General features: G+C 39.8%; 2 protein-coding genes across 3 annotated transcripts in view; one reads left to right on the top strand and one right to left on the bottom strand.

Moving 5' to 3' along the window:
- Positions 1-5,163, bottom strand: part of dntt (deoxynucleotidyltransferase, terminal) — an 88,612-nt gene extending 83,449 nt beyond the window's left edge. Inside the window, exon 1 of the mRNA XM_069145241.1 lies at positions 4,966-5,163. Coding sequence (XP_069001342.1) covers positions 4,966-5,159 — 194 coding nt within the window. The 5' untranslated portion in view covers positions 5,160-5,163. The remainder of the gene's footprint in view (positions 1-4,965) is intronic.
- blnk (B cell linker) overlaps positions 1-23,199 on the top strand; it is a 35,815-nt gene that overhangs the window by 4,755 nt on the left and 7,861 nt on the right. Inside the window, exons 2-12 of one of the 2 annotated variants that reach the window (XM_069145239.1) lie at positions 5,325-5,451; positions 8,948-9,114; positions 9,389-9,451; positions 16,320-16,366; positions 19,500-19,565; positions 20,669-20,715; positions 21,254-21,297; positions 21,386-21,491; positions 21,734-21,837; positions 22,788-22,857; positions 23,009-23,092. In XM_069145239.1, the coding sequence (XP_069001340.1) occupies positions 9,046-9,114; positions 9,389-9,451; positions 16,320-16,366; positions 19,500-19,565; positions 20,669-20,715; positions 21,254-21,297; positions 21,386-21,491; positions 21,734-21,837; positions 22,788-22,857; positions 23,009-23,092 (700 nt within the window). In that variant the 5' untranslated portion in view covers positions 5,325-5,451; positions 8,948-9,045. Of the gene's footprint in view, positions 1-5,324; positions 5,452-8,947; positions 9,115-9,388; positions 9,452-16,319; positions 16,367-18,596; positions 19,054-19,499; positions 19,566-20,668; positions 20,716-21,253; positions 21,298-21,385; positions 21,492-21,733; positions 21,838-22,787; positions 22,858-23,008; positions 23,093-23,199 lie in introns of those variants that run through there. The other variant, XM_069145240.1, reaches the window with a different exon arrangement.

Here is a 23,199-nt window from a genome sequence, read left to right as displayed (position 1 = left end):
AGACACAATTGAGGTGTCTAAAGGACACAACTTTACCTCCAAGAGCTTAGATTTACTTTCTGTGAACAGTGATAGCTCTTAGTGGTTTTCTATTATTTCTATATTTCTGCAGAAATGTGACCTAAAATATCATCATATTTGAACAAAAGTCCTAAAAACATTGATAACGAGAACCCAATTAAAAGAATGAGAGCCAAATATTATCTGTTGTTATTTGTTTGGAAAATTATCCCATATTACCTATCTGTGAGTGGTAAAAGTATGTGAGCCTTTGCTTTCAGTATCTGGTGTGACCCAGGTTGTGCAGCAATAACTTAAACTGAACGTTTCTGCTAACTGCTGATCAGTCCTGAACATCAGCTTGGAGAAATTTTAGCCCATTCATTTGTACAGAAAAGTTTAAACTCTGACATGTTGGTTGGTTTCCTCACATGATCTGCTCACTTCAGGTCCCTGCACGACACTTCTAGTAGACTGAGGACAGGACTTTGACTGGGCCACTCCAAAATATTAACTTTATTCTTCTTTAACCTTTCTTCGTCAGAACAGCTTGTGTGCTTTGGATTGTTGTCTGACTGCATGACCCACTTTCTCTTGAGTTTCAGTTCACTGACAGATTTTCTACCATGATACTACCACCACCAAGCTTCAGAGATGGGATAAGGTTGTTGTGCTGGAATGCAGTTTTCCTAAAATAACACTCTTCATTTAAAACAAAGAGTTCCCATTTTTGGTTTTGGTGTTTTGGTTCCATATGTCCATAAAACATGTCTTTAGAAGCCTTGTCCACATGATTTTTGCAGACAGGCAACAATGTTTGTTTTGGAGAGCAGTGACTTTCTCCTTGCCACCCTGCAATGCAAACCACTGTTGTTCAGTGTTGTCCTGATGGTGTACTCATGGTCATTAATATTTCCCAATATGAAAGAAGCCTTCAATTCCTTAAAAGTTACCCTGAGCTATTTTGTGACCTCACGCACTCTTTCACGCCATGTTCTTGGAGTGATCTTTGCTGGTCGATCACTCTTGGGGAGTGAGTTTCGTCCATCTGTACACAATCCATCTGTGATTTGGTGAAGCCCAAAATCTCGAGTGATGGTTTTGTATCATTTTACAGCCTGATGAGAATCAACAATCTTTTGTGAGCTCTTCAGAAATCTCCTCTGTTTGTGGCATGATACACTGCCACATGCATGTATTGTAAAGGTCAAACTTTGATAGATCCCTGTTATTAAAATTTTAAACATCCTAGAAGCTCACATACTTTTGCCACTCACAGATATGTAATATTAGAAAATTTCCCTTAATGAATAAATTACCAAGTATGATATTTTGGCCTCATTTGTTATATTATCTACTTCTAGGACTTGTGTGAAAACCTGTTCACAAACTTTCAAGCACCACTGTAGGTTGATTGTCCTTTAAAAACACGAGGGGTTGAATTGCAATGTTGCTACAAGATTAAAGATAATAGTAAAAAAAAAATTTAAAAAAAAACACTCTATCCTCGAGCCATGTTTACCTAAATATAATCTATTCATAAAATGTGGGATCCTTATCTTAATGTGTAGCTGCATCGCATGCAAAACAACAGATTGGCATGCAAATGAGTGAGGAAGTCAGCCCAGCACCAGATTGTACTTCCCAGAATCAGTGGGACTCTGAGCTCAGACACAAGGACAGGCTAAAGTCAATGGGCTTTGATACGGAGAATTCTCTCGAGTCGTTTGTCTGCCCTGTTACTGTCAGTTGCTACCCTCCTTTTTCTTCCAAAAGTCAAAACCAACAGGCTGATCAAAGGGAGAGTATGTCCAGAACAGATTTTTTTCACCACGCTGAGGTTTCATCTGTTTCCCTCTTACAGCTGCTCCTTCCTCATCACAGAGATACACATGGCTGTTGTAAGTAGTAAAATTTTAGTTTTGATAATAAATGAATGAATATGGAAATTGACTTAAAATACTATTATATTCAGTCAAGAAGAGCAGCTTCCACAATCTGTCAACATGTCATATCACAAACATGAAAAAATAACCAATGGGTTTGCTGTTAAACACTCCTCAAAACAGCAAGTGTGTAGTCAATGCATGGCAGTCACACTTTGGTTTTCTGTGTATGTTGAAGCAGCTTGAATGGGGGTGATGTAAAAGAAATACGGCACATAAAAAGTGTGGATGTTTTTTGTTTTTTTTTTCAAACTGTCCAAAACAAAAACTACAAGAGCACAAGTGTATGACATGTATTGAACTGTTGCAGTTTTCCACTCTCACATAACCTGCAAGACATTGTCCTTTCTAACTAGAGTACAGGCAACACTAGCAGCCTATAGCTTCAGAGTTCTGCACCATTTGATACTGCATTATTCTGTGTGGATACACTGTGTTAAAAATAAATGTGATAAATAAATCGCAATAAGCACAGTATATTGGTAAGCTCTCAGAAAACAAGGAAGGAAATAACAACCATGCCTTTTCTTATCAAACTTATAACTTGCCAGCTCTACAGTAAATCACAGATTTTAATATCATTAATTGGTACGTATGCTGCATGGCTGGAACCTGTTCACTTTAGCTCTAGTCTCTTAGGACAATACCAAAGACGAAGAACAAACAAATGTTGCAAGCTAACGACAGCTGATGAAATGCGCCCAGGACAATTGTTTCATTGGTCGACATAATCAACTGTCTCCAGGTCGAACACTTTTCTTCAACTGTCTAAAATCAAAGGTCCATTGTTTTGAAAAATGCTAAGGATTAATAATATCTCCAGGTAGCTATTCCACTCACCACTTTATAGTGTGTATAAAAGCCACATCTATTTTTTTCCATAGAAAATATTATGTGGCTCATTTCATAGATATAGACATGAAACTCCTGGTTCAATCATTAACTGTGTTACCAAAGATCTGGTTCTGTGATGAACATAAAACTCACAGGGGAGACGCTGATTATGTCTTCGAAGGTGCATTTCAGCAAGAAACATCCAGTTATCAGTCTTTCACTTCTGTCACCTGAGCTAACAGCTGCTTCTGTTGCTGTCTGCAATGTTAATTACTTGTTAACAACCACAACAACAAAGGGTCTTGAATCCCCGACCACTCCGGCTAGTGTCTGAGCTCAGGAATATTGTTGTATGGAGACCTGTCAGCCAAACTGATGGACACACCACAATTTCTCAGAAACAAAGTTAACCAAAAATAATTAGAACTGGTGGCCATAACATAAAGCATGTCTGTGTTATTACCATTCGTGAAACAGCATTTGATGCAGATCATCAGTCAACCAGGACAAACATGTCGATATTTGGATCCACGGTCATGCATCAGACTTGAAATTTAGACATGGGGAGACGTGTGTGTGTGTGTGTGTGTGTGTGTGTGTGTGTGTGTGTGTGTGTGTGTGTGTGTGTGTGTGTGTGTGTGTGTGAACACATTCCTTTATGCACTGGGGAAATGCGCACAGCGTATCTGACCATATGCTCAAGGCAGTCTGCCTATAACTTGTGTAAGACTAGATACGGGAGGTGTTGCTATCAAACTGCAGCTGATATCAGTTTTGTCAGCTTGCAGAATTAATGTCAGTTTGAGGCAGGCACGCTCTACTTCCTGTCGTTGGTTTCAAACAATTGTATCAAGCCAAGTGTAACCGTAGGAGCGCTCAAGCTGTGTTTCTGGGAATGCTGCCATGGCCAAGCTGGCGCACGGCTGGCAGGCACACTAAGACACGCATTAAACACACACATTTTTTTTTACACTACACTGTTTTTACATTGACTGCATACTGAACATAGCACTTAAATCATATGCTTAACTTCAACCACTTTTTAACCTCAAGGTAACATGAATTTGAAGAACGGCCCACACAGTGAATGAAAGTGAAGCAACGGAAGACACACACATACACACATAGACACACACACACACACACACACACACACACACACACACACACACATACACGCTCACAGGAAAAGCTCAAACTCTGAGCCCCACCTGCCCAGCCTCAAAAACTTTTTTTCTTTTTTCTTTTTTTTAAATGGGAGGTTGCATCAACAGTGTCCCTGCATGGCCCCACAGGAGCCTGACTGAGGCATTGCTGGTGTCAAGCAGAGGACTTCTGCTGCGCTCACAGTTTGGGATTTAAAGATACTTTCAACGCAGAAAAAATGAAGCCGTACTGCTGCCATAATTACCACACAATAGATGATTCACCGTCGTAAGCTCACAACACAGCTCTTCCTTATTGTGACTTAACGAAAAACTTTCGCCAAACTCGTTAAAAAAGTTTGCCTTTCCTCTAATGTTTGTTGTTTTCTCGCTGCGGCTGGTTTAACCAATTTCTTCCCCGCCTTTAAACATATTAAATGTAGGACCTGTGACTTATGGCTCCAAAAGGAAATCCTCTAAGGTGAAGCAGAGGCAGTATCGATGCCCTCACCCTTCGTAGTTAACTATTCACGAGACAATAGTGGCTCTCTAATTAGCTAATTGGAAGATAACTTCGAAAAAAGTTAAATGGGTGGAAGTGTGTGAAAAAAAATGGCACAGCGTAACACTGAATATCTCACTCAAGAACTCCCCAATAGTGTCTTTGCATCTTTTTTATTCTAGCCTGATCAGTCGTTTCTGATCAAAGTCTAGGTTTTACTTAAATCCAAAATTCTGTGCACAGATTTTCATTACATAATTTTTTAACTGCTTCTCCAGACTATAAATAAATGTTTATTTCAGGATCACAACAGTACAACCACACCGAATCAGGCCTTTAATGACTATTTTGAACTTCCGTTTCGCTACGGTTACAAAAAAGCCCTTGAATACTAACCACAAGGTCAAGCCATCCTGTCTGGTATTAGAAACTACTCCTGCATCCCCCCCGACGACCTTCATTCCTGCGTGTCTTCAGCTCCCCATTCAGAAAAGCTTTTAGCCCTGTGAACGACAAAAAGTCAAGTTTTTTTCCTAACCTGAGGACGTCTTCCACAATAAAGCCCTTCGACCTGGCCAGCTCGGTCAGAAAGCTTCTCCTGCTGCTGCCCATTTTCCTCTCCACGAGGTACAGTCTGACATCCTCGAACTTCACCTCCGCACGCCTGGTAACGCTGGCCTCCGCTGGCCTCGACCTCTTCCTCGCACGAGGCACAATAGGTGCGTGAAACATCTCTTTTGAGAGGAACTGTCTGCACCTCTAGGAATTCCTGCTTTGTGTGATTTTTTTTTTTTGACGCTGTGGTCATGTGCAACTCAACTTCGATCCAGAGAAAAAAAAATTGTTTTTTATTTCACACTTGTAGCTTTCTCTCTCTTTTTTTTTTCATTTCCCCAGCAGTGGGACAGGGTGTCGGTTGGAGCAGAGCTGGTAAGAGTCGACAGACAGGAAAAGCCTCTGGCAACAGGTGTCGAGGATTTGGTGTTTACCAAAAAACACCTGCCGAGATAGAACTATTGAGGAGGTGAGAAAAAAAAGATAACAAAAACACACTGTTGGCGTAGTTTTATTCACTTCCAGCAAAAGTTGATCAGCAAACACGTGTTTGGAGGAAGTAAACAGTGGCTTTTTAAAAAGCTACAGAAAGTTTTCAGGGAGTTGTGACTGCACTCTCTTGGCTGGAGTGAAGCCCCACTCCTGGGAGATGCCTGAATTCTGGTCACCTCGCAAACCTCTCACAGCTGTCCTGCCATGTCCGGTTCATCTCGCCGCTCACCGTCTCATTATGTCCGAAGCAAGTCTGTACCATCTGCTCTCCCACTTTAATTAGCTCAGTGACTAAAAAATGTGAGCCTTTGTGGGCATTTCCCCCGAGAGCCCACAAGCTCTCACACGGCCTCTCCACACGTACAGGTACAGTATATGCAAGCCGTTGATGATTAGGAGCATTTATCTGGGGAATATAGCTGCGTATGCAATGGTCAGGAACGCACACTGGAAATAGATTTAATCTGCTGAACTCATCTATTCCTTTAATAATTACAACACAAGCCACTGCCTCCTGTTGTTTTGAGTCCTCTGTTGCAGCGGTCAACAATGCGAAAGAAAAGGTTTAAATGCGCCTTTGCTGTAATTATCTACAATAATGCATCTGCTTCAGCAGACCAAACAGGAATGATTTGTTTATTTAGGCGAAGGGGAGAAGATCATTAGAGGCCTCGGTTCTACATCTAATTACCATAGCCTCTGTTCACTTCATCACTTTAATAAGCACACCTTGCTTCTGTCTGCTAGACAGAAATTATTACACAGCTCTCATTAGCATGGAGTTCTGAGGGTTAACGGGTGTCACAGGGCAGACGCGACTAATTGTTTGACTATTTACACCCCCTCCCTTAGCCCTCTCCTCCTCCCCCAATCACTCAGCTGTAGATGAGGGTGCTGGCCCCCATCCAAACTGGAGACCAAAGAAATTCTAACATTGCTAAGACAAATGGCTCTAACACTGCCAGCAGCAATCAATGCAAGTGCAATGAATCCAATTTAACATCTAACTTCCTTCAGTAGCTCTGTCGGTGCACAATAAAATCTAATAATTACAATTAGCACACATATTCAGATTAGTTTAGAAAGGGCAGAAAATAAAATGTTTTAAAAGTCTTTTTAACTTATTGCTTTGTTATAATATCTTGTGACATTACAGCCGCTCATGTTCCCAGGTTGTGGTGAAAACAATGTCAGTAAGTTGTGAACTGATAAGAAATATGATCTAAGACAACAATGGTCACATCCCAAAATGATATATATGAGACTCTTCTTTATACCTAAAGTTAATTTTGCTGACAATACTTCTTTTTGAATGCTGGAAAATATAAACTAAAATGTAAACATGCAAACAAAATTCCCAGATATTCCATGACTTGGCCCAAAAGAATATCAAATTCCCTAACTTTCCCTGTCTGGAGAAGAGTTTTTAAAATTTCCTGATGTTCCCTGTAATTCCCTGAGCAGTGGGAAAGCTGTGAGGGGTGTTGTGTTGGTTGTAATCTGCAACCTCACCACAAGATACAACTAAATAATACACACTGCTCCTTTAAGACATTCCATAACTTACCCTAACAGGGTATAAACCACAGTTGCCGTGGTGAAAGTCCTGTTTGATCCATCCAGCTGCCCCCAAACTGCTTTCTTACAGACTTTGTCACTCTTTATACTACTACACCTGAATATTTCCACTGGAGGTTACACCCTGCAGGTTCAGTAGGCGCCTACTAGCCCTTGCATTTGGGACGCGTATTATGATAACCACTTATTCAATAGTGAGAAACAATTTCTGGCTCTAACAATTACCTAATACTGAAACGATTACCTAAAAGTCACTAAAATGCTGCATAAAGGTGACGGCAGTTGTAGAGATAGCTGATTTTCTGATGCTCTGTCAATGTAAACAGACCCCTCTTCAAAGTAATTAGGTTACGTAGTATTTTACCTGCATTCATATAAAATATTGATTGGAGCGGCTTTTAAGCCTCTTAAGAAGAAGAAATTAAAAAGCAAAATGAGACAGGCCAAAAAGTGTCTTATTCTCAGATTTTATCTCGATAGACAGAATATTTACAATGAAACACCACGATGACATCAACACCTGAACGCTCCCAGCAGTCAGCATTGGTTTGAGAACGTAGGCTCCCATAAGGTGCCACGTTTAGTATGCTTTCTACGTTTTAAAATCAACAGCCAACAGAGCATAGAAAAATAAATAAAGAAGAACAACACAGCCTGGAGGTAAGTCTTATTATCCAGTTTTCTTGCTGAAGAGCTACTGTTTTGTATCTTCAATATTTCAGACTGAGAATGCTTCCGAACAAAGTAAAAGGTTGTATAACAGAAATACCCCACTAACAAACCAAAGTGATATGAAGAGAAGTAATGGTCTCCTTTTGTTTATTGGATGTACTTTTTTGATTTGCATGTGTTAAGGAAGTGTGCGGCTGTGTTTATAGGTTTTCAGTTACTTTTAAGAATGATCAAACACTACTTTTAAACACTATTAACACAATGAACATAAAGATCTTTAAAGCATAAAGGAAAATCATAAATGCATACTGTACATACGGTAGACAATAAAGATTACACTGAATGGTGTCTTGAACTTTTACAAAGTCAAGGCTGAAGGTTGTGATGGTGGAAATATGCTTATTAGCTTTATTGCCAAGAGTTAGATTGATAACACTCTCATACCTGCACATTAAATAGGGTGCTGCAACCAGGTGATTAACTTATTATCTCTTACACGCACTACTTTATCTTCCAACTTTGTGTTTGTGTTGAAGCAATGAGATACAGTGTGAGCTTTAAATGTGCTTGTAGACACATTTTTTAACTCTGAAGTATTAATGCTAAGCTAAGTCAGGAGTTCCATTTGAAAGCAGCACAAGTCACAAGTTGTCTGCCCTTACTAACATTGATACACTCATCTATCTATCTATCTATCTATCTATCTATCTATCTATCTATCTATCTATCTATCTATCTATCTATCTATCTATCTATCTATCTATCTATCTATCTATCTATCTATCTATCTATCTATCTATCTACCATATTGCTACATGTCCTTCATTTGAGAGAGTGCAGCTGTTAGCAATCTTTCCCCTTGCTTTCCATTGGAATCTGCATAGTCTCGCAACTTAAATAAGGTTCCACCTTGAAATAAAAATAAATGTGTGGTAAATTACACACTTTGTCTGACGGTAAATGAAGCATGGCTGTGCTTGGAGGTGAAAATCAAATCCCACTATTATGACACATTTGTTTCTCAAAGTTTTAATATAGAATGACTTTGAGGAAGTCCCTGCTTCCCTTTTGTCGATGGCGCAACGCAATCTCCGGTACAATTTAAACATTTTGAGAAAATACCGCCAATTGCCACATTACTTATGGATGAAGCCGAGGGAGACGGATAATGTGTGTTGGTTTTAATGAGGTGACCTCCCCGTGTGTACTTCTCCCTGCTGAAGCTGTGCTGGTGTGCTGGAGCTGTCGTGCATGACGGGTCAGTCTATTACTATACTTCCAAAAGCACACTCCTGCTCAGAGGTTCCCTGTTGAGACAGAAATGAACCTGCCGTCCAGAGAGGAATGCGAGGGGTGGGACCATGCCCAAGTAGCCTTCTTTCTGAGCAAGGTGAGTGCAAGAAACATGGGAGAAGAAATACAACACTATCAGAAAACCAGTGGATAGCAAGGAGGCATGCTGACCTATTTTCTCCATCACTTCACAGTTCAGTAGTTCATTCTGGGAGTCACATGTAATCTGTACACATACTGTATATACAGCTCAAACAAGTATTAAAATCAGATCAGGTGATTGGATAACAACTATTTCCAGAATTAAATGCACTTAATCAGTGTGATAAAATGTACACAGACAACTAAATCAATATGTTTCCTGTCCTTAGAATGAAATGCAAGAATGTGCTGCTACTGTAAACAGACTGAAAATTAATGGACGCAGACTTCTGGTAAGTTTTGCTTAACATTTTTCAAATTTTTACCTGAATTCTGCAGAAATTACTTTTGCAGTTATGTAATCTACTTATCCGTTCAGAATCATATTAGGGTAGTGTGGTTGTTTGTGGTTTGTTATTCTAATTACATCAAAATGGACAAATCCTCCCAAGCAATTATTGTTATTGTGATTATGGTATTAAAAAACAGCACAATAATTACACTTCCTAGAGCTGTTTGTGCCAGTTTGACAACAACAAAAAAACTGGTGAACTCAGTTTACAATTTTAACATTTTCCTCCTTCATTTAATGTCTGCAGTCTGTGTTTGCACTTTTGTTTAAATAATAACTGAATCTTAACCCTTTAAAATTCGCATTACCATGATTTTGAAGTTGTATTGCAGCAATGCAAATTTCCAAAGTTGAAACAGCAGAGAGTTTACAGGATATGAAACATGACTAGTTAAACTCGATCGCTTGCATTACATCCCACACTTCCTCAGTGTGGCCTCCCTGATATGGAAGTCAGTAAATATGTTGCAAGTTCTGCTTTGATGTCACTTTCATTGCTTTAGTCTCCGTCACCTACATTGTGTGTACAATCTCTGAGGCCTTCCGATGTTTCTGAGAAGCACACAGGCACAGTGAGAGCAGCTGGAAACTGTCTGTGTCTCTGTTTGGGAGTGTGTAAGAGCCGTGAAAAGAGTCTCATGGCTGATGAAGCTGTGATTTCCACTTATTTAAGTAAGAATCTTTAAATCTGCTTCAGTCATGAGGGGGAGCACTGTTTAAAGAGGATTTTATGCAGCAAATAACTGAAGTGTGGATTTATAACTTTCTAATATTTAGTGTTTTGAGGATCTTAATAATACTTCAGTTAAACCTCCTGCATACTGTAGAAGCGTTCATTTATGTGCACCCTTTTAGCAGCCTCTTTTACAATAAACTCTTCTTGTCTCGCTGTAAATGAGCCCAACAATCTCTCCTATTCATTATTAACTGACCGTGAGCTGATTCCACTTTAGGTGGGATATTGCATCACTGAAATAGCTCCCCTGTATCTCACCGGCTTATCTCCCCCAAAATCTACTCGTTGTGGATTTTTATCAGTCAAAATGATGAATGTTTCAGAGCTGAGGCTTTGATGTGCAAGTTTCCAGCACAGCTCTGAAAAATGCATATACATACAGTATGTGTATTGATCCTACAGCTACAGATCCAGGCAGTACACCAGAGCTCTATTAAGCCCGCGTAAACCCATGCTTGTATTGAGTGGCTGCACAGCCTTTCAGCTTAACTAGCTTCAAGGCTGCAGAGTCTGACAAACATTCCCAGTCATATTTTCGCAGCTCACATTTCGAGCTGTGTGGACTTTAGTTTGATTTTTATCCGTGCTAGTAGCGCGGCTCGATGGAAGGCAAGGCATTTTGACCCAAACTCACATCTCTGAATAACTTTTGGATGGATTCCCATTTGGATGAAATTTGCTGCAACTGTTCTCAGAGGATGAATCATGCTGACCTTTATGATCCCCTAACTTTTCCTCAAGTGCCACAATGAGGTTAATATTTGTGGCTCAGACTCAAATACCTCAACAACTACAGGATGCATTGCCATGAAATTTGCTACAGATATTCAGTGTCCTCAGAGGATGAATCATACTCGCTTTTATGACTCCCTAAATTGTCCTCTAGGGCCACAAGAAGGTTAAAATTTGTAGCTAAGACTGAAATATCTGAACAACCTTTGGATGTTTTGCCCTGACATTTGCAACAGATATTCAGTGTACTCAGAGGATGATTATCCTCTAACTGTTCTTCAAATGCTGCAACAAGGTTAACGTTTGTGGCTCAGACTAAAATATCTCAACAACTTTTAGATGCCGTGCTATGAAATTTGCTGCAGATATTCAGTGTCCTCAGAGGATGAATCATACTAACTTTGTGATACCCTAACTTTTCTTCAAGTGCAACAAGGAGGTTAACATTTGTAGTTCAGATTGAAATATGTCTAAAGCTATTGGAGGAATTGCTCTGAAAACTGCTGTCGATATTCAAGGTCCCCAGAGGTGATCCCCTGACTGTTGGTTCTGTCCCACCAGCAGATGGTCATTTTTAGCTATTAAGTGGCATATCTCAACATCTACAGAATGATTTGCAAACATTTTGCACTGACATTCCCAGATGATACATGCCAATGACTTTGAGGATCCCCTTCCTTTTTCTCTAAAAAAAATGTTCAGCTCATATTTTCAAATTGATCAGTAATTTGTACAACCAGGGACTTACAAAACTAATAATATAACCATCCCCAGCTTCAGCTGTACTTTATGTTTCGTGCTAATTAGAAAATGTTAGCATAATAACAGCCTGAACTTGGTTTGTGAGCATGGTAAAAAATTAAACCTACAAACAATGAGCATGTTAGCTTTGTCCCTGTGGGAATGTTAGCATCCTGATGTTAGCATCTAGCTCAAAGCGCCACTGTTCTCGAGCACAGGCTGACAAAACTGTTGACGTTGCTGTTCTGTTGTGACAATATATGTTTGCTGGTGGATTATGTGATCTGCACACCGTAAAACGAGAGCCCTCAATGTATGAGTAATGTAAGTGCGATTTATCTCTTTGTCCTTGAGTCCTTGTACCTTGTTTTTCCCCATGTGTGTTAGACAGGGCATTGTTAATATTTAATCTGCATCCTCAGAGATCCATGTTTTGACATCTTTAGCCCAAAAAGTAATTACTACAAAGTCATTTATCAGTCCAGAATTATCTTTTGATACCGTGGGTTTCAGTAGGTGGTGCTCTTTACTCGTCATGTGAGTTGCTGCTCATTGTAATTATCCAGTTCCTCTTCTATTTTTTACAAATGACCTGAAATTGCCTGTGGCAAGAGAAATGCCACTTCCTCTATTGTACAACAGCCACTGTTTTAATTATTTAGAATAGGTTGAATCACCATTGAAAAAATTTCCCCTCGGGGATTAATAAAGTAACTACCTAACCTAACCTAACCTAACCATTGTGTATCAAAGCAGACTGAAACATAACCGATATTTACATTAATTTGTTTTACTTTTATTCTATTTTCTGAAGGGGGCTAATTTGTCGTTGGTCAGCCGAAATCATATTTGAAGACATGTATGTAGTGGAAACAGTGTTTTGTGACATCACAATTAGCTGGAAGCCAAACAGGGTCCAGTATGCAACTCAGACAAGTATGGGGATAATCTTCACTGACTGGACTTTTCACTGAAGTAGGAGACATCTTAATTCTATAAAACATTATTCAAAAGCGACCATTTCCATCCGTCTTAAAATATGTCTGAAATGGATCGTTACATGTATGTCTCTGCACCAAAACCATTGAGGCACATTCCAGTGAATGTATTATATATTTTTCCTGAAACCTATGCATTGTTGGCTGGAGCAGCTGTGTGCCTTCATTGCTGCTCAGTGTGCCAAAACAAATGCAGCAAAAGAGGAAAAAGGAACATGTAGTTGTGTTTGAGCTCAGCATGTGTCTGAGGGCAGAGAGGGTCTGTACTGTGGGCTCTGAATGTCATCCAGCAAGAGCGCTGCTGCTGAGCATTGCCTTTGGCTTGCTTTGCATATTCATGTGATGTTTATACAGTAGATGGAGCAAAGGTCATGAAATCCTCAAGTAAATAGGCACGAGTAAGCAGGCAGCGCAGATCTAAACTGCTATTCATAAGACAACATCAGCCTCTGCCTTGAATGCATCTTCTTCACATTACACCTCCGATAGCTCTTCACCATTTAAAAAAAGACAATTTAATTCTGTCTGAGCGGCGGACGGCTCTACACTACAGTACGGATGGGAATGACAGTCAGCCAGCGCGGCGTAGATAAAGGTAATCTCCATCTTTTTGATGTCACATTCGCTCACACAAGGAGACAGGTTAAAAGAGATATGTAGCAGATCAAAAGAACTGTCAGTCTCCATCTCAGTGTGTGGCGGCTGTGTGAGGAAGTCACTTTCAGCTTCTTCCTATTACATCAACAGTACAAACAAAGGCCCGTCACAGAGGACAGCCTCTGCACACGTCTAAGGCTGTATATATAACATGATTACTTTGTTGTTGGTATCAAACATCTACAGAGGCATATGGACATACAAATTATATGAGCTGCATGAGGAAGGTTTTATTAAAACAAGACGAGCTATACTTTAAAAGAAAGACCAAATATTTCTGACAGAGATGAGGTCTTAATACAGTCACCTTGTAATGGATAAAAGAGGAAACAGACAAAAGTATCAGAGACAAAATGAAGAAAAACATCTCAACCCAGATATAGCTTGTCACGCCAAACATTCGGTGTAGATTTGTGAACATGTAGAAAGTCTCTAGCCTAATGACAGTCATGAGACCTGCTGCAGGTGCCGTAAAAGAACCAAAGGTAATTTTGTGGCCATGTAGCTGGGAAGCTGTTCTCTGTATCGTGAAATGAAACTCATTTCAACTCAAATGTTCTCATGTCTCCAACACTCCTACCCAAAAACCTGTAGATGTATAGATACCATGGCTATGTGTTGAATATTTATATGACAATTGAATCTTTTCAATTGTTCAAGTTAGGGCTCAACTTGGATATGTTGAAGGTGTAGTAACAAAAAAGTTTGAAATCTATGTCACAGCCCAAATGTGTTGTTAGCCACACTAGCGGCATAGTTTTAGGGAAGTCAATGTTGGTAGGTTAGAAATATCTCAACAACTATGGGGTGGATTGCCATAAATTTGGTACAAACTTTTGTGTTCTGCAGAGAAACAATTGCGCTATCTTTGGTGAACCCGAGGTTTACTCTAGTTCTATCTGTTGCTTTTTTAGTGAAACCACTGAGGTTTGGTACAAACGTTCATGTTAACCAAAGGATGAATCCTAATGACTTCAATGCAATCACACTTTACTATTGACTATTGAGGGTCCTCCGTATAAGAAGCAGTGAATTAGTGGACATGTGGGTGAATTCAGACACAGCATTAGTCTGTTCATGCTTAAACGAAATGGTACCAATGTTAAAAATATTAAAATCCTGCACATGATGTCTTCAAGTCTATCAAGGACCGATAAAGCATTCTGTATTTAGCACACACATTACATTACAGTTAACATATGTTACATATGTTACATATGTTAACTGGACTATATGTAAGTTGCGAAAGCACGTGAGGCAGTTAGATGTGATCGAGTGTGGTTTTACATTTACTGAGGGCTCTACATCTATTGTGCAGGGGAGAGACTGCAGCTTGTAGAGCTGTTGTGTCTCATTTGAACAAGCACAGACACTCCTATAAATAATTCAAAGTGGGAGCAGTGCCTGAGTATCCACTGGGGCGGACTATTTGATATTTTATTCGGTGTCAAAAGGCTAAGTCAGATTTTATACAGATGCTTTTTTTTTTCTCTCCTGTAAGACGGTGTGATGATCAAGTGTGTATATGTGAGGGTAAGGTTCAGCTCTTTGAAGGAGGTAAAGCCTTTCATATAAAGTGATCTCACTATCTGATTTACAAATGATTAAATCACATGCTCTGCTTAAAGGGCTTCCGCTATGCTGTGGGCTTATTGGTAATGCATCCTTTTTTGTTGCACCAAATTCCCACACTAAAGGTAGTGTGAGCTGTATTACTAACCCCTCCCTGTGGCATTACTCATATAAATCATTAACAGTTTTGAAAAACTACTATTTAATCAACAGTTAGCATCTTAACATTGCATCATTACACCTGTTTCACAGGAGACTCTGCACATAAAAGCGGCAGCCATACATTATTCATATGGAAATGATGTTCGACCTATACCTCATGCTCTTATGACAAGCTTCTCTCTGTTTGTTCATTTGACATCTTACAAACTAAAACGTACAATTTTCCAAACTTTCCCAAACATTTGCTGTCATGGATCTTCATTACAATACTGCAAATTTAAAGCAGAAGAGAGACAGAGCATGTAACGACCTGGAGCGATGAATTATGAATGAAGAGGGGAATACATAATTTAGCAGGATTTGTTGCATATTTTATGGTAATCATTTCCCTTTCGTTTACGTATCACAATTGCCTTACTGCAACACAGACATTAAAATGCAACCAAAAAAAATGTTTAAAATGACAACACAGAGGGTAGCCTTTTTTTAAACGTTTGATGATTTAGAAAATTGTGTAACGTGGATGGTGGTGTTGTGTTTTTGCTTGGAGAAGCAAGCTTAGCCTGAAGTTTGGCAGCTTTTCTTCAAATACGGAAACCAGGCAAAAACATAGAAAACATGTTTTTTTAAATTTCTGCTTTATTTTTCAGAGACTCAATGTCCTTTGTGCGGTTGGTTAAGGAATTGTATTTGTAAATCGCTTACTGGATTAAATGAGCAACAAGATGTCTAAGATTTGATTTGATACACCTAATTTTTAGCATCATATTATCAGTGAGCCTCGAAGCAAGACAGCAACACCCTGCTTCTCCATGGAGATGCGGCGGTATCTCGCCAACAATGCTCCGACCGGAGCACTCCTTTGTGTTTCTGTAATATACATGGATGTAATGTTTGTGACCATTTCTGACCCCGCAGCTCCCATGATGTCCTTTGACTTAGTTTAGAAATACAACTACTGGGCTGCTGAACAGGCCCTCAGTGAGATGCTGCCATCCTCTGTTTGCTAAGTGGTAGTGCATTCCCATCACTTCTGCTCCGATGCATGTAATATATCAAAGGTGACATCCTTGCCGTTGCAGCTATAAGGAATCAGAGTCATCAGTGAACTCAGTTGTCCTTCACCCCACCTCCCCTCCCTCCCTCCCTCCCTCCATCCATCCATCCTTTCAATTGTGTTTACAGTTGATTTCTCTGATGGGTTTTTTCAGAACCTGTCCGCCTGGGACATGAGCAAGTTTAGTCTCATCCACCAGCCGTAAGTAACACCTTGATTCTTCTGTCATCCCAGCCGTCGATCAGACCCTCCTCTCTTCACATCCTGTCTCCCTCCATCAATTCTTTGCTTCTCTTATTTTCTATCATTTGAGTTGAACATTTCAGAAACAGAAAAGTTATCCACAAAATCTAAAACTCCTTTTAGTATCATTTATCATCATCTTCATACATATATTGATCATAACAAAGCAGTGGATTCCAAATGATAAGAGGTGAAATCACTACATCGACTTGAAATAATAAAATCTCTAAATTCACTTGAAAATAAGAAAAAGTGCAGAAATAAAATTACAATATGTATATTATATGTCTGTGTGTGTTTACAAGTGTGTGCATACATGCAGCTGGTTTGTACTTGTATAAACATGCAGCTGGATTTGTGTATTTGTGCAGATGTATGAGGAGTGTTTTGCCTGACTGCACCTGCACATTCATCTGCATGTGTCTTTCTTGTTTGTGAGGCATGTTCCTGTTCACGTATTCCCATGTGTATGCGTGTGTGTGAGCCGCACATAAACACTACGAACTTGGAATTACTCAAACAGGCAAAGTTTTTGTAGTGTATTGGTATCACTTTTATATTTGATATTTTATATGAATGTATTATAACAAAATAGATTATCATCGGAAAAGCAGAAAAACAGGAGCCTGTAATAAACCCATGGATGCCACGTCATGTTTTGCCTCGCCTACAAGTAAAAAGTACAGACATGTATGACATGTATGACCCGGGTCAAAGAAGGAGATCATGTGACAAAGTACAAAGACAGAAAGACTCCAAAAAGGAAGGAGGTCAGGACTCTCACCCTTTTGAGGCCTAATATCTAATTAATGATGAGATTATTTCAGATGGACCACCAGAACACTGATCAGAAGGAGTGACTTTACCAAATGACACCATTACGACTTTTTTGACTTTGTATTTCATAATAGAAGTTGAATGGGTGTCTATGGAGCCAGAACCTTTTTGGAGCCGACCCCAAGCAGCCCTCAGTGGTTTTACAGTACAAGGTACTTTGCATTGGGCTCACTTTACAGACCCGAAAGCTAAATCCACTTTAATATACAGTTTTTGGCCTAGACGAAGCAGCAAAAGGTGACACTTATACAGTATACTCTTGGACTGGCGGGTGTGTGACATGCTTTGGTGTGATGCTGTGTTGTGATTACACTGATTTTATTTATTTAATAAAAAAGGTTTTAAGTTTAATAGTTCCATTTAGTCTTAATTGATTGGCACTTAGGGTGAATGTTGGCAAGTTGTAGGTGATTTGTATATTTGGCAACTACAAATGTTAATGTAAAAACCTGCCAGTCCTGAGCTTCCTTACTTTCCTCTTATTTTCTGTTTACTTGTGGTTGATCATACACATGTTGAAGCAGGAAGTTACATGATTTCTATAGCATGGAGAGTACTGACAGGTCCTCTCAGTATGCAGTGGTGTTCACTGTCGACATAATTCAGTGTAAAAAGTCAATGCTACACACAACAATGGGCGGCACGGTGGTGCAGTGGTTAGCACTGTCACCTCACAGCAAAAAGGTTCTGGGTTCGAATCCGGTCCTGGGCCTTTCTGTGCGGAGTTTGCATGTTCTCCCTGTGCTTGCGTGGGTTCTCTCTGGGTTCTCCGGCTTCCTCCCATCATCCAAAAACATGCACCTCAGGTCAGGTTACCTGGCGCCGCGCTAGTGGCAGCCTGCTGCAGCAGCTCACCCCTGCTGTAGTGAAGAAATTTCCCCTCGGGGATTAATAAAGTGTATAAAATCAAAAAAAAAAAAAAAAAAAACCTACAGAAACTGCTATACAGCACCCATGTTCTGCTATTTCTCATAGCCAGGAATAAAACCAGCTTTTTTGCAAGTCCTTTAGTCTGGTCAGTGGTGTTCTCACCACACAGCTTCCTCATTTCCCCTCTTCCACTGTGTTCAAATGTAAAGCAGACATTTAAACGCTTAGCAAAAAAAAAAAATCCTCGTGGTTAAATCAGACACGTACAGCTGCTCATCTGCTTATCTTCCTGCTCATCCAACAGAAAATGCCTCCAACTCATTTTTTTACCATGACTCATTATGACCCATTATTTTAAAGCTAAAAACAACCATCTATTAAATGCACTGACAATAAACTTACATCCACAAAGAGGTAATACTTAAAATACTTGACTTTTGTGTGAAAGGGGTGTCCATCAACAGAAAAAAATGCTAATATCTCTGAGAAAATAAGCTTTTAAAACAGAGGTGCAGTTTTTTGCAGATGATAAAATGCTATGAAACCAAAGTCGGTGGAGACATTTCTGAGTTTAATAGTGGCAAGGGGCAGTTGGTGATCAAAAATGTTGAAGGCCACCTCTATAAATATTACCTGTGTATGGAGGGGCGGTACTTAAGAAAGTTGAGAGATACAGTATAATGCAAGAGGTTCACAGAAAGTGTGGTCGCTGAACAAAGGGAGTGGAAAAGAGAAGTGATTTTTCTGCCAGGGCCAGCAAAAACAAACTCCCTCCCCTCTATAACAAAGACGTATGTCTCATTTACTATTCTGCATACAAAATGGCAGTACAGAGTTAATGCGTGAGAGGAATGAGGCCCCAACATGCAAACTCTTGGATTAAACATGAATATGGATACATTGAGTAAACTGGCTGCTCCTGCCACTGCAAAGATCCGGTAAGAAGTTGAGTTTTATTTCAACTTGTGAACCCATACAGCTAATAATTTTTATTATCTACTTAAGAGTGAGTATATTTGGTACAGTGCACAAAAACTAAACCGCATTTCTTTTATTTGATCCTGTATGATGTCAGTAAAAGCACTGTATTGTAAGTTTTTTTTTCACAAGCAAGAAAACAGGTGAAACTTTGGCAAAAAAAAATTATTTCATTATTTGCATTGAAGATGAATAACCAGACAGTTGCTTTGTATATACATACAAATTCGATATAAACCCAGTCTGAAAAGTGGTGATATAGAAAATTCAAGAGGATATGAAGAGTAACAGATGGGAATACAAGAGTGTTTTTTCAAAATCCATTTCAAAGCTGAAAAATAACCCAAACTAGATGTCTAAAAACTGTGATTTAGCTTGTAATACTTTTTCGACATGTGTTTTCCAGGCAGCTTCAGAAGATTGTTCAAGACATCCGGAAAAATGATGGCAGTTTACTCAATAAACTAAGAAGGTTGGTCAGATTTTTACTATTACATGCCAATATTAAGGTTTAAAAAAAAACCTGTGTAAATATGCAGTAAAAGTATAAATATATGTGTTATGTTATTTTCAAGAAGGATAGTGAGAAGTCTACTGATCTAAAAATTCTCCATGTGGTTTGTGTATATGCATCAGTGCCAATTCCTCTTTCACAACCGTTGGAAAAAGCGAGAGACACACAACCCAAAAATAACCAAAACAGATGGCTGTTCTCTCACTTTCCTTTCCTGACATGAGTCCCCTGAAGACACTTAAGGATAGGTACTAACACGTGTTACGCAAGCCATTTATGCTTATCCTATCTGGCAAATGTGCACATCAGTATGCTAACTGCGCCTGTTTAAATATAATCCGCACAGGTGGCTGCTGTGCTACAGGCAAATGACGTGGTTTTTTCACCAGACAAAGGCTGTGTCTCAATTTACTTACTTACGTACATACACTTGCTTTTCTGAGTGTGAAGGTGGGTTCACACTGACTAGTGTGACAACATGCATGAACTGAGTATCCGGATGTAGGGCTGGATGGCGTTCAGAAATCTTCGATACCAGTACCAATAGCTTGACTTCAATACCAGGTCCATTTTTCAATGCTGTATACTACCAAACCAATTTAGTGGATGCCATAAAAGTATCAAAGTTTGGTACCCTGCCCTACCTGGATGGTGTACTCATAAGAGTCAAGAAATAGAGACCATGTCCATACAAAAGTGTTGATACTGCTGTTGGATAGAAACCACTTGTAATGTTTATTGTGAGTGTGATACAGAGGGCACAAAAACGGGTTAATATTTAGGTGGAATAACCAAACAAAGCTAGCAGATATGCTGGCGGGCGATGCATTCAAATGTCAAGGTCTTTTCCAGTGCAAAACAGCAGTGTGTGATTAGAGACAACACTGCCCTCTCAAAATTCACACACTACCCAAGTGTACTATCAGAAGTACATGAATTGAGACAAAAGCAAAAACATCCGTGGCCAAATAATTCCACTTTGATTAAATTTAAGTTCATGTCTTAATAATCACGTCTATCATTGCCTGCTGATGATGTCAATGTCTCTCTATGTATAACAGACTGAAAGGCAAACCACTTCCTAACGTACCTGCAAGAGACTACAGAGGTAAGAAGAGAGTCGGTTCCAGGTTAAAATGGGATGAATTTCTCTGACACAAATGTCATAAATGTACATTGAAAGAGTTATCGGTCTCTGTAATCACTCCAGCTGTCCATACCAATTCACACTTTGTGGTGATGGAATCTTGCATGTCTTCTAAATGGACAAATTTACAAATAAAAAAAAACATGGCAGTTGAACATCCTTTCACCTTTTTCCACATGCTCGTTTGAGAAAAACTCTGCGCTTAATCATCTGACACATCTGTGCAAATTGCATCATAAAAACGTTGATAAAGTCACTTGGCGAGAGATTACTCAATAGTGCAACAGGTGAAGAGACACGCTTCACTGGTACCACAACGGAGATGCTCACTGAAAGCCAAGGCTTTGTTTTAAAATGAGGAAATAGGCTCTGACATCTGCTCAGTTTAATTTATTACTTCAGGTAAAGGTAGTACTTCAGGACAGTTTGTTTTAATAAGCTGTGTTTAATAAAATCAAAATTTTGAATGTTGTTTATTTTTCCCTCTTTGTGTTTACAGATGACAACCGAGAAAGCAACGATCAACTGTCTGAATCCGATTATGTAAGTTGGGAAAACTGTAAACTGTAATTCAAGCAGTTGTTTTTGTCCAAGATATTCTTTTGAAACATTAAAAGTACATTATTTTCAGGACGATGACATGTATGAGGACCCACGTGATGACGATAGCTACGAGCCGCCTCCCACCCACAGAGTCTTCACCACAACTCCTTCCTTCCCAAGAGGGGAATATCTCGGTCAGTGCTATCTTTTAACTTTTTTGTTTAACTAAAACTTGCCTTTTTTCCATGACAAGTATATCCGATTCTTTTTTCTTTCTTTTTTTTTTTTTGTTCTTCATTGCAGTCATCTCTTCCCTCTAATTTATTCATTGAGATAAACACACTGTTGAGCCAAAGCTACAATACACAAGGGGTTTCAGAACTGTGCTTCATGCAAATGCTAATGTCCTGTTTCTGTTTCTGCTTCTCCTTTCCAGACAGCTGTCGTAACCGACCCAGCCGCCCACCCAGGAAGCCCACCCGCCCGGATAAACCCTCCAAACAACTGCCCCCAGAACCGACCCTCCTGGGGAGTGATGAAGTAAAGGAACTTTGATTCCTCACCTTATTTAAAGTGTTGGGACTAGGTGATATGGACCAAAAATTATATCCCGATATTTTCAGGCTTAATAGCGAGACACAGTAAGGTAGTTTAAGTACCTTGGGGTCTTGTTCACCATTGAGGGTGGGAAGGAGCTGGAGATTGATGGGCCGATCAGTGCAGCACCAGCAGTAAAGCAGATGTTGTACTGGACGGTTTTGGTGAAAAGGGAGCTGAGCTCCCATGTGAGCCAAACCAGCAAAGCTTCATTGGACTGTTAACTGTATATAAAAGTGGACGTAGCTTCAGGGTCTGAAAAATGAGGCCGATGCGGGAGTGGCTTAGCCTGCAATACCACCAATGCCACTAGAGGTTGGCTCCAAAAGTCCTCCGGCTCCATAGACTCCCATTCAACTAGTCTCATAAAATTCTGTCAATAAAATTTCTCCACAAGTTATCTTGGTTTTTCAAGCTAAAGACGCTCCTTCTCATTCATTTTCTGGCTGTCCATCTGAAAATAATCCCGTCATTAAATAGAAAATAAGCTTCAAAAAGATGTGTTTTTGGGGGTGTGTCTGTTTGATTGACATGCCTGTGGTGCAGTCAGGTTAAGGCTATTGGTGGGCAGGACGTAATATCGCCGGGTTTCCTGTCAGATAAATCAGATCCCCCTCTCGCCCCCCCCAGTGTTTCCAAATATGGTCATTTCCGGCTCTAAAACGTTCAGGACTAGCAAAATTGCGCCTGCCAAAATCCAAACTCAAGGCTTCATGACAACTGTTCTCAAACCAACAGATGACGTCACTGAAGGTTTTTTTTTTGCTTTGGACACATACTGTAACTGGTTATGCAGTGCATATACCATATAAAGTAGAAATACTGCCCAGCCCTATCGTGTCTATTGGTAACCTTCCACTGAGTGAGGTAATGTTGTCTTTGCTGTTTTGTAGGAAGACTACATAAATCCAGATGCTGCAGATGAAGACAACTACGTAGAACCTGAAGAGAATCCACCTGCCAGTAAGACACATCAGGGGAGAAACACTTGAGCATTTTATTTAACATCATGTCAAATCAAATCATAGATATCGATACCACTGCTACCACAACTAAAAGTGTAAAATGCAACTAATGAACAAATGCCAATAATGCTTTCCATGACTCTCCTCAGATCCGATGATGCGCACCAGTAACAGAACTGGGAGGGAGCGTCCCATGTTGCCCTCACATTTAACAGAGCGTCCCCCCAGTCCTGGTGGGTACAACACAAGTTCACAAGTGGTCAACGCAACTACTTTACAATCAAACCACACGTTAAACACATAATCCAGGTTTGACAATGCTCATGCTTTTGTGTGAGAC

The sequence above is a fragment of the Embiotoca jacksoni genome, unplaced genomic scaffold (assembly GCF_022577435.1).
Source record: "Embiotoca jacksoni isolate LCO1_2020_lvr unplaced genomic scaffold, fEmbJac1.0.p SCAF_12, whole genome shotgun sequence".
Taxonomy (NCBI): Eukaryota; Metazoa; Chordata; class Actinopteri; family Embiotocidae; genus Embiotoca; species Embiotoca jacksoni.
Note: the sequence above shows the minus strand (reverse complement) of the source record. Positions and strands in the feature narration are given on the sequence as shown.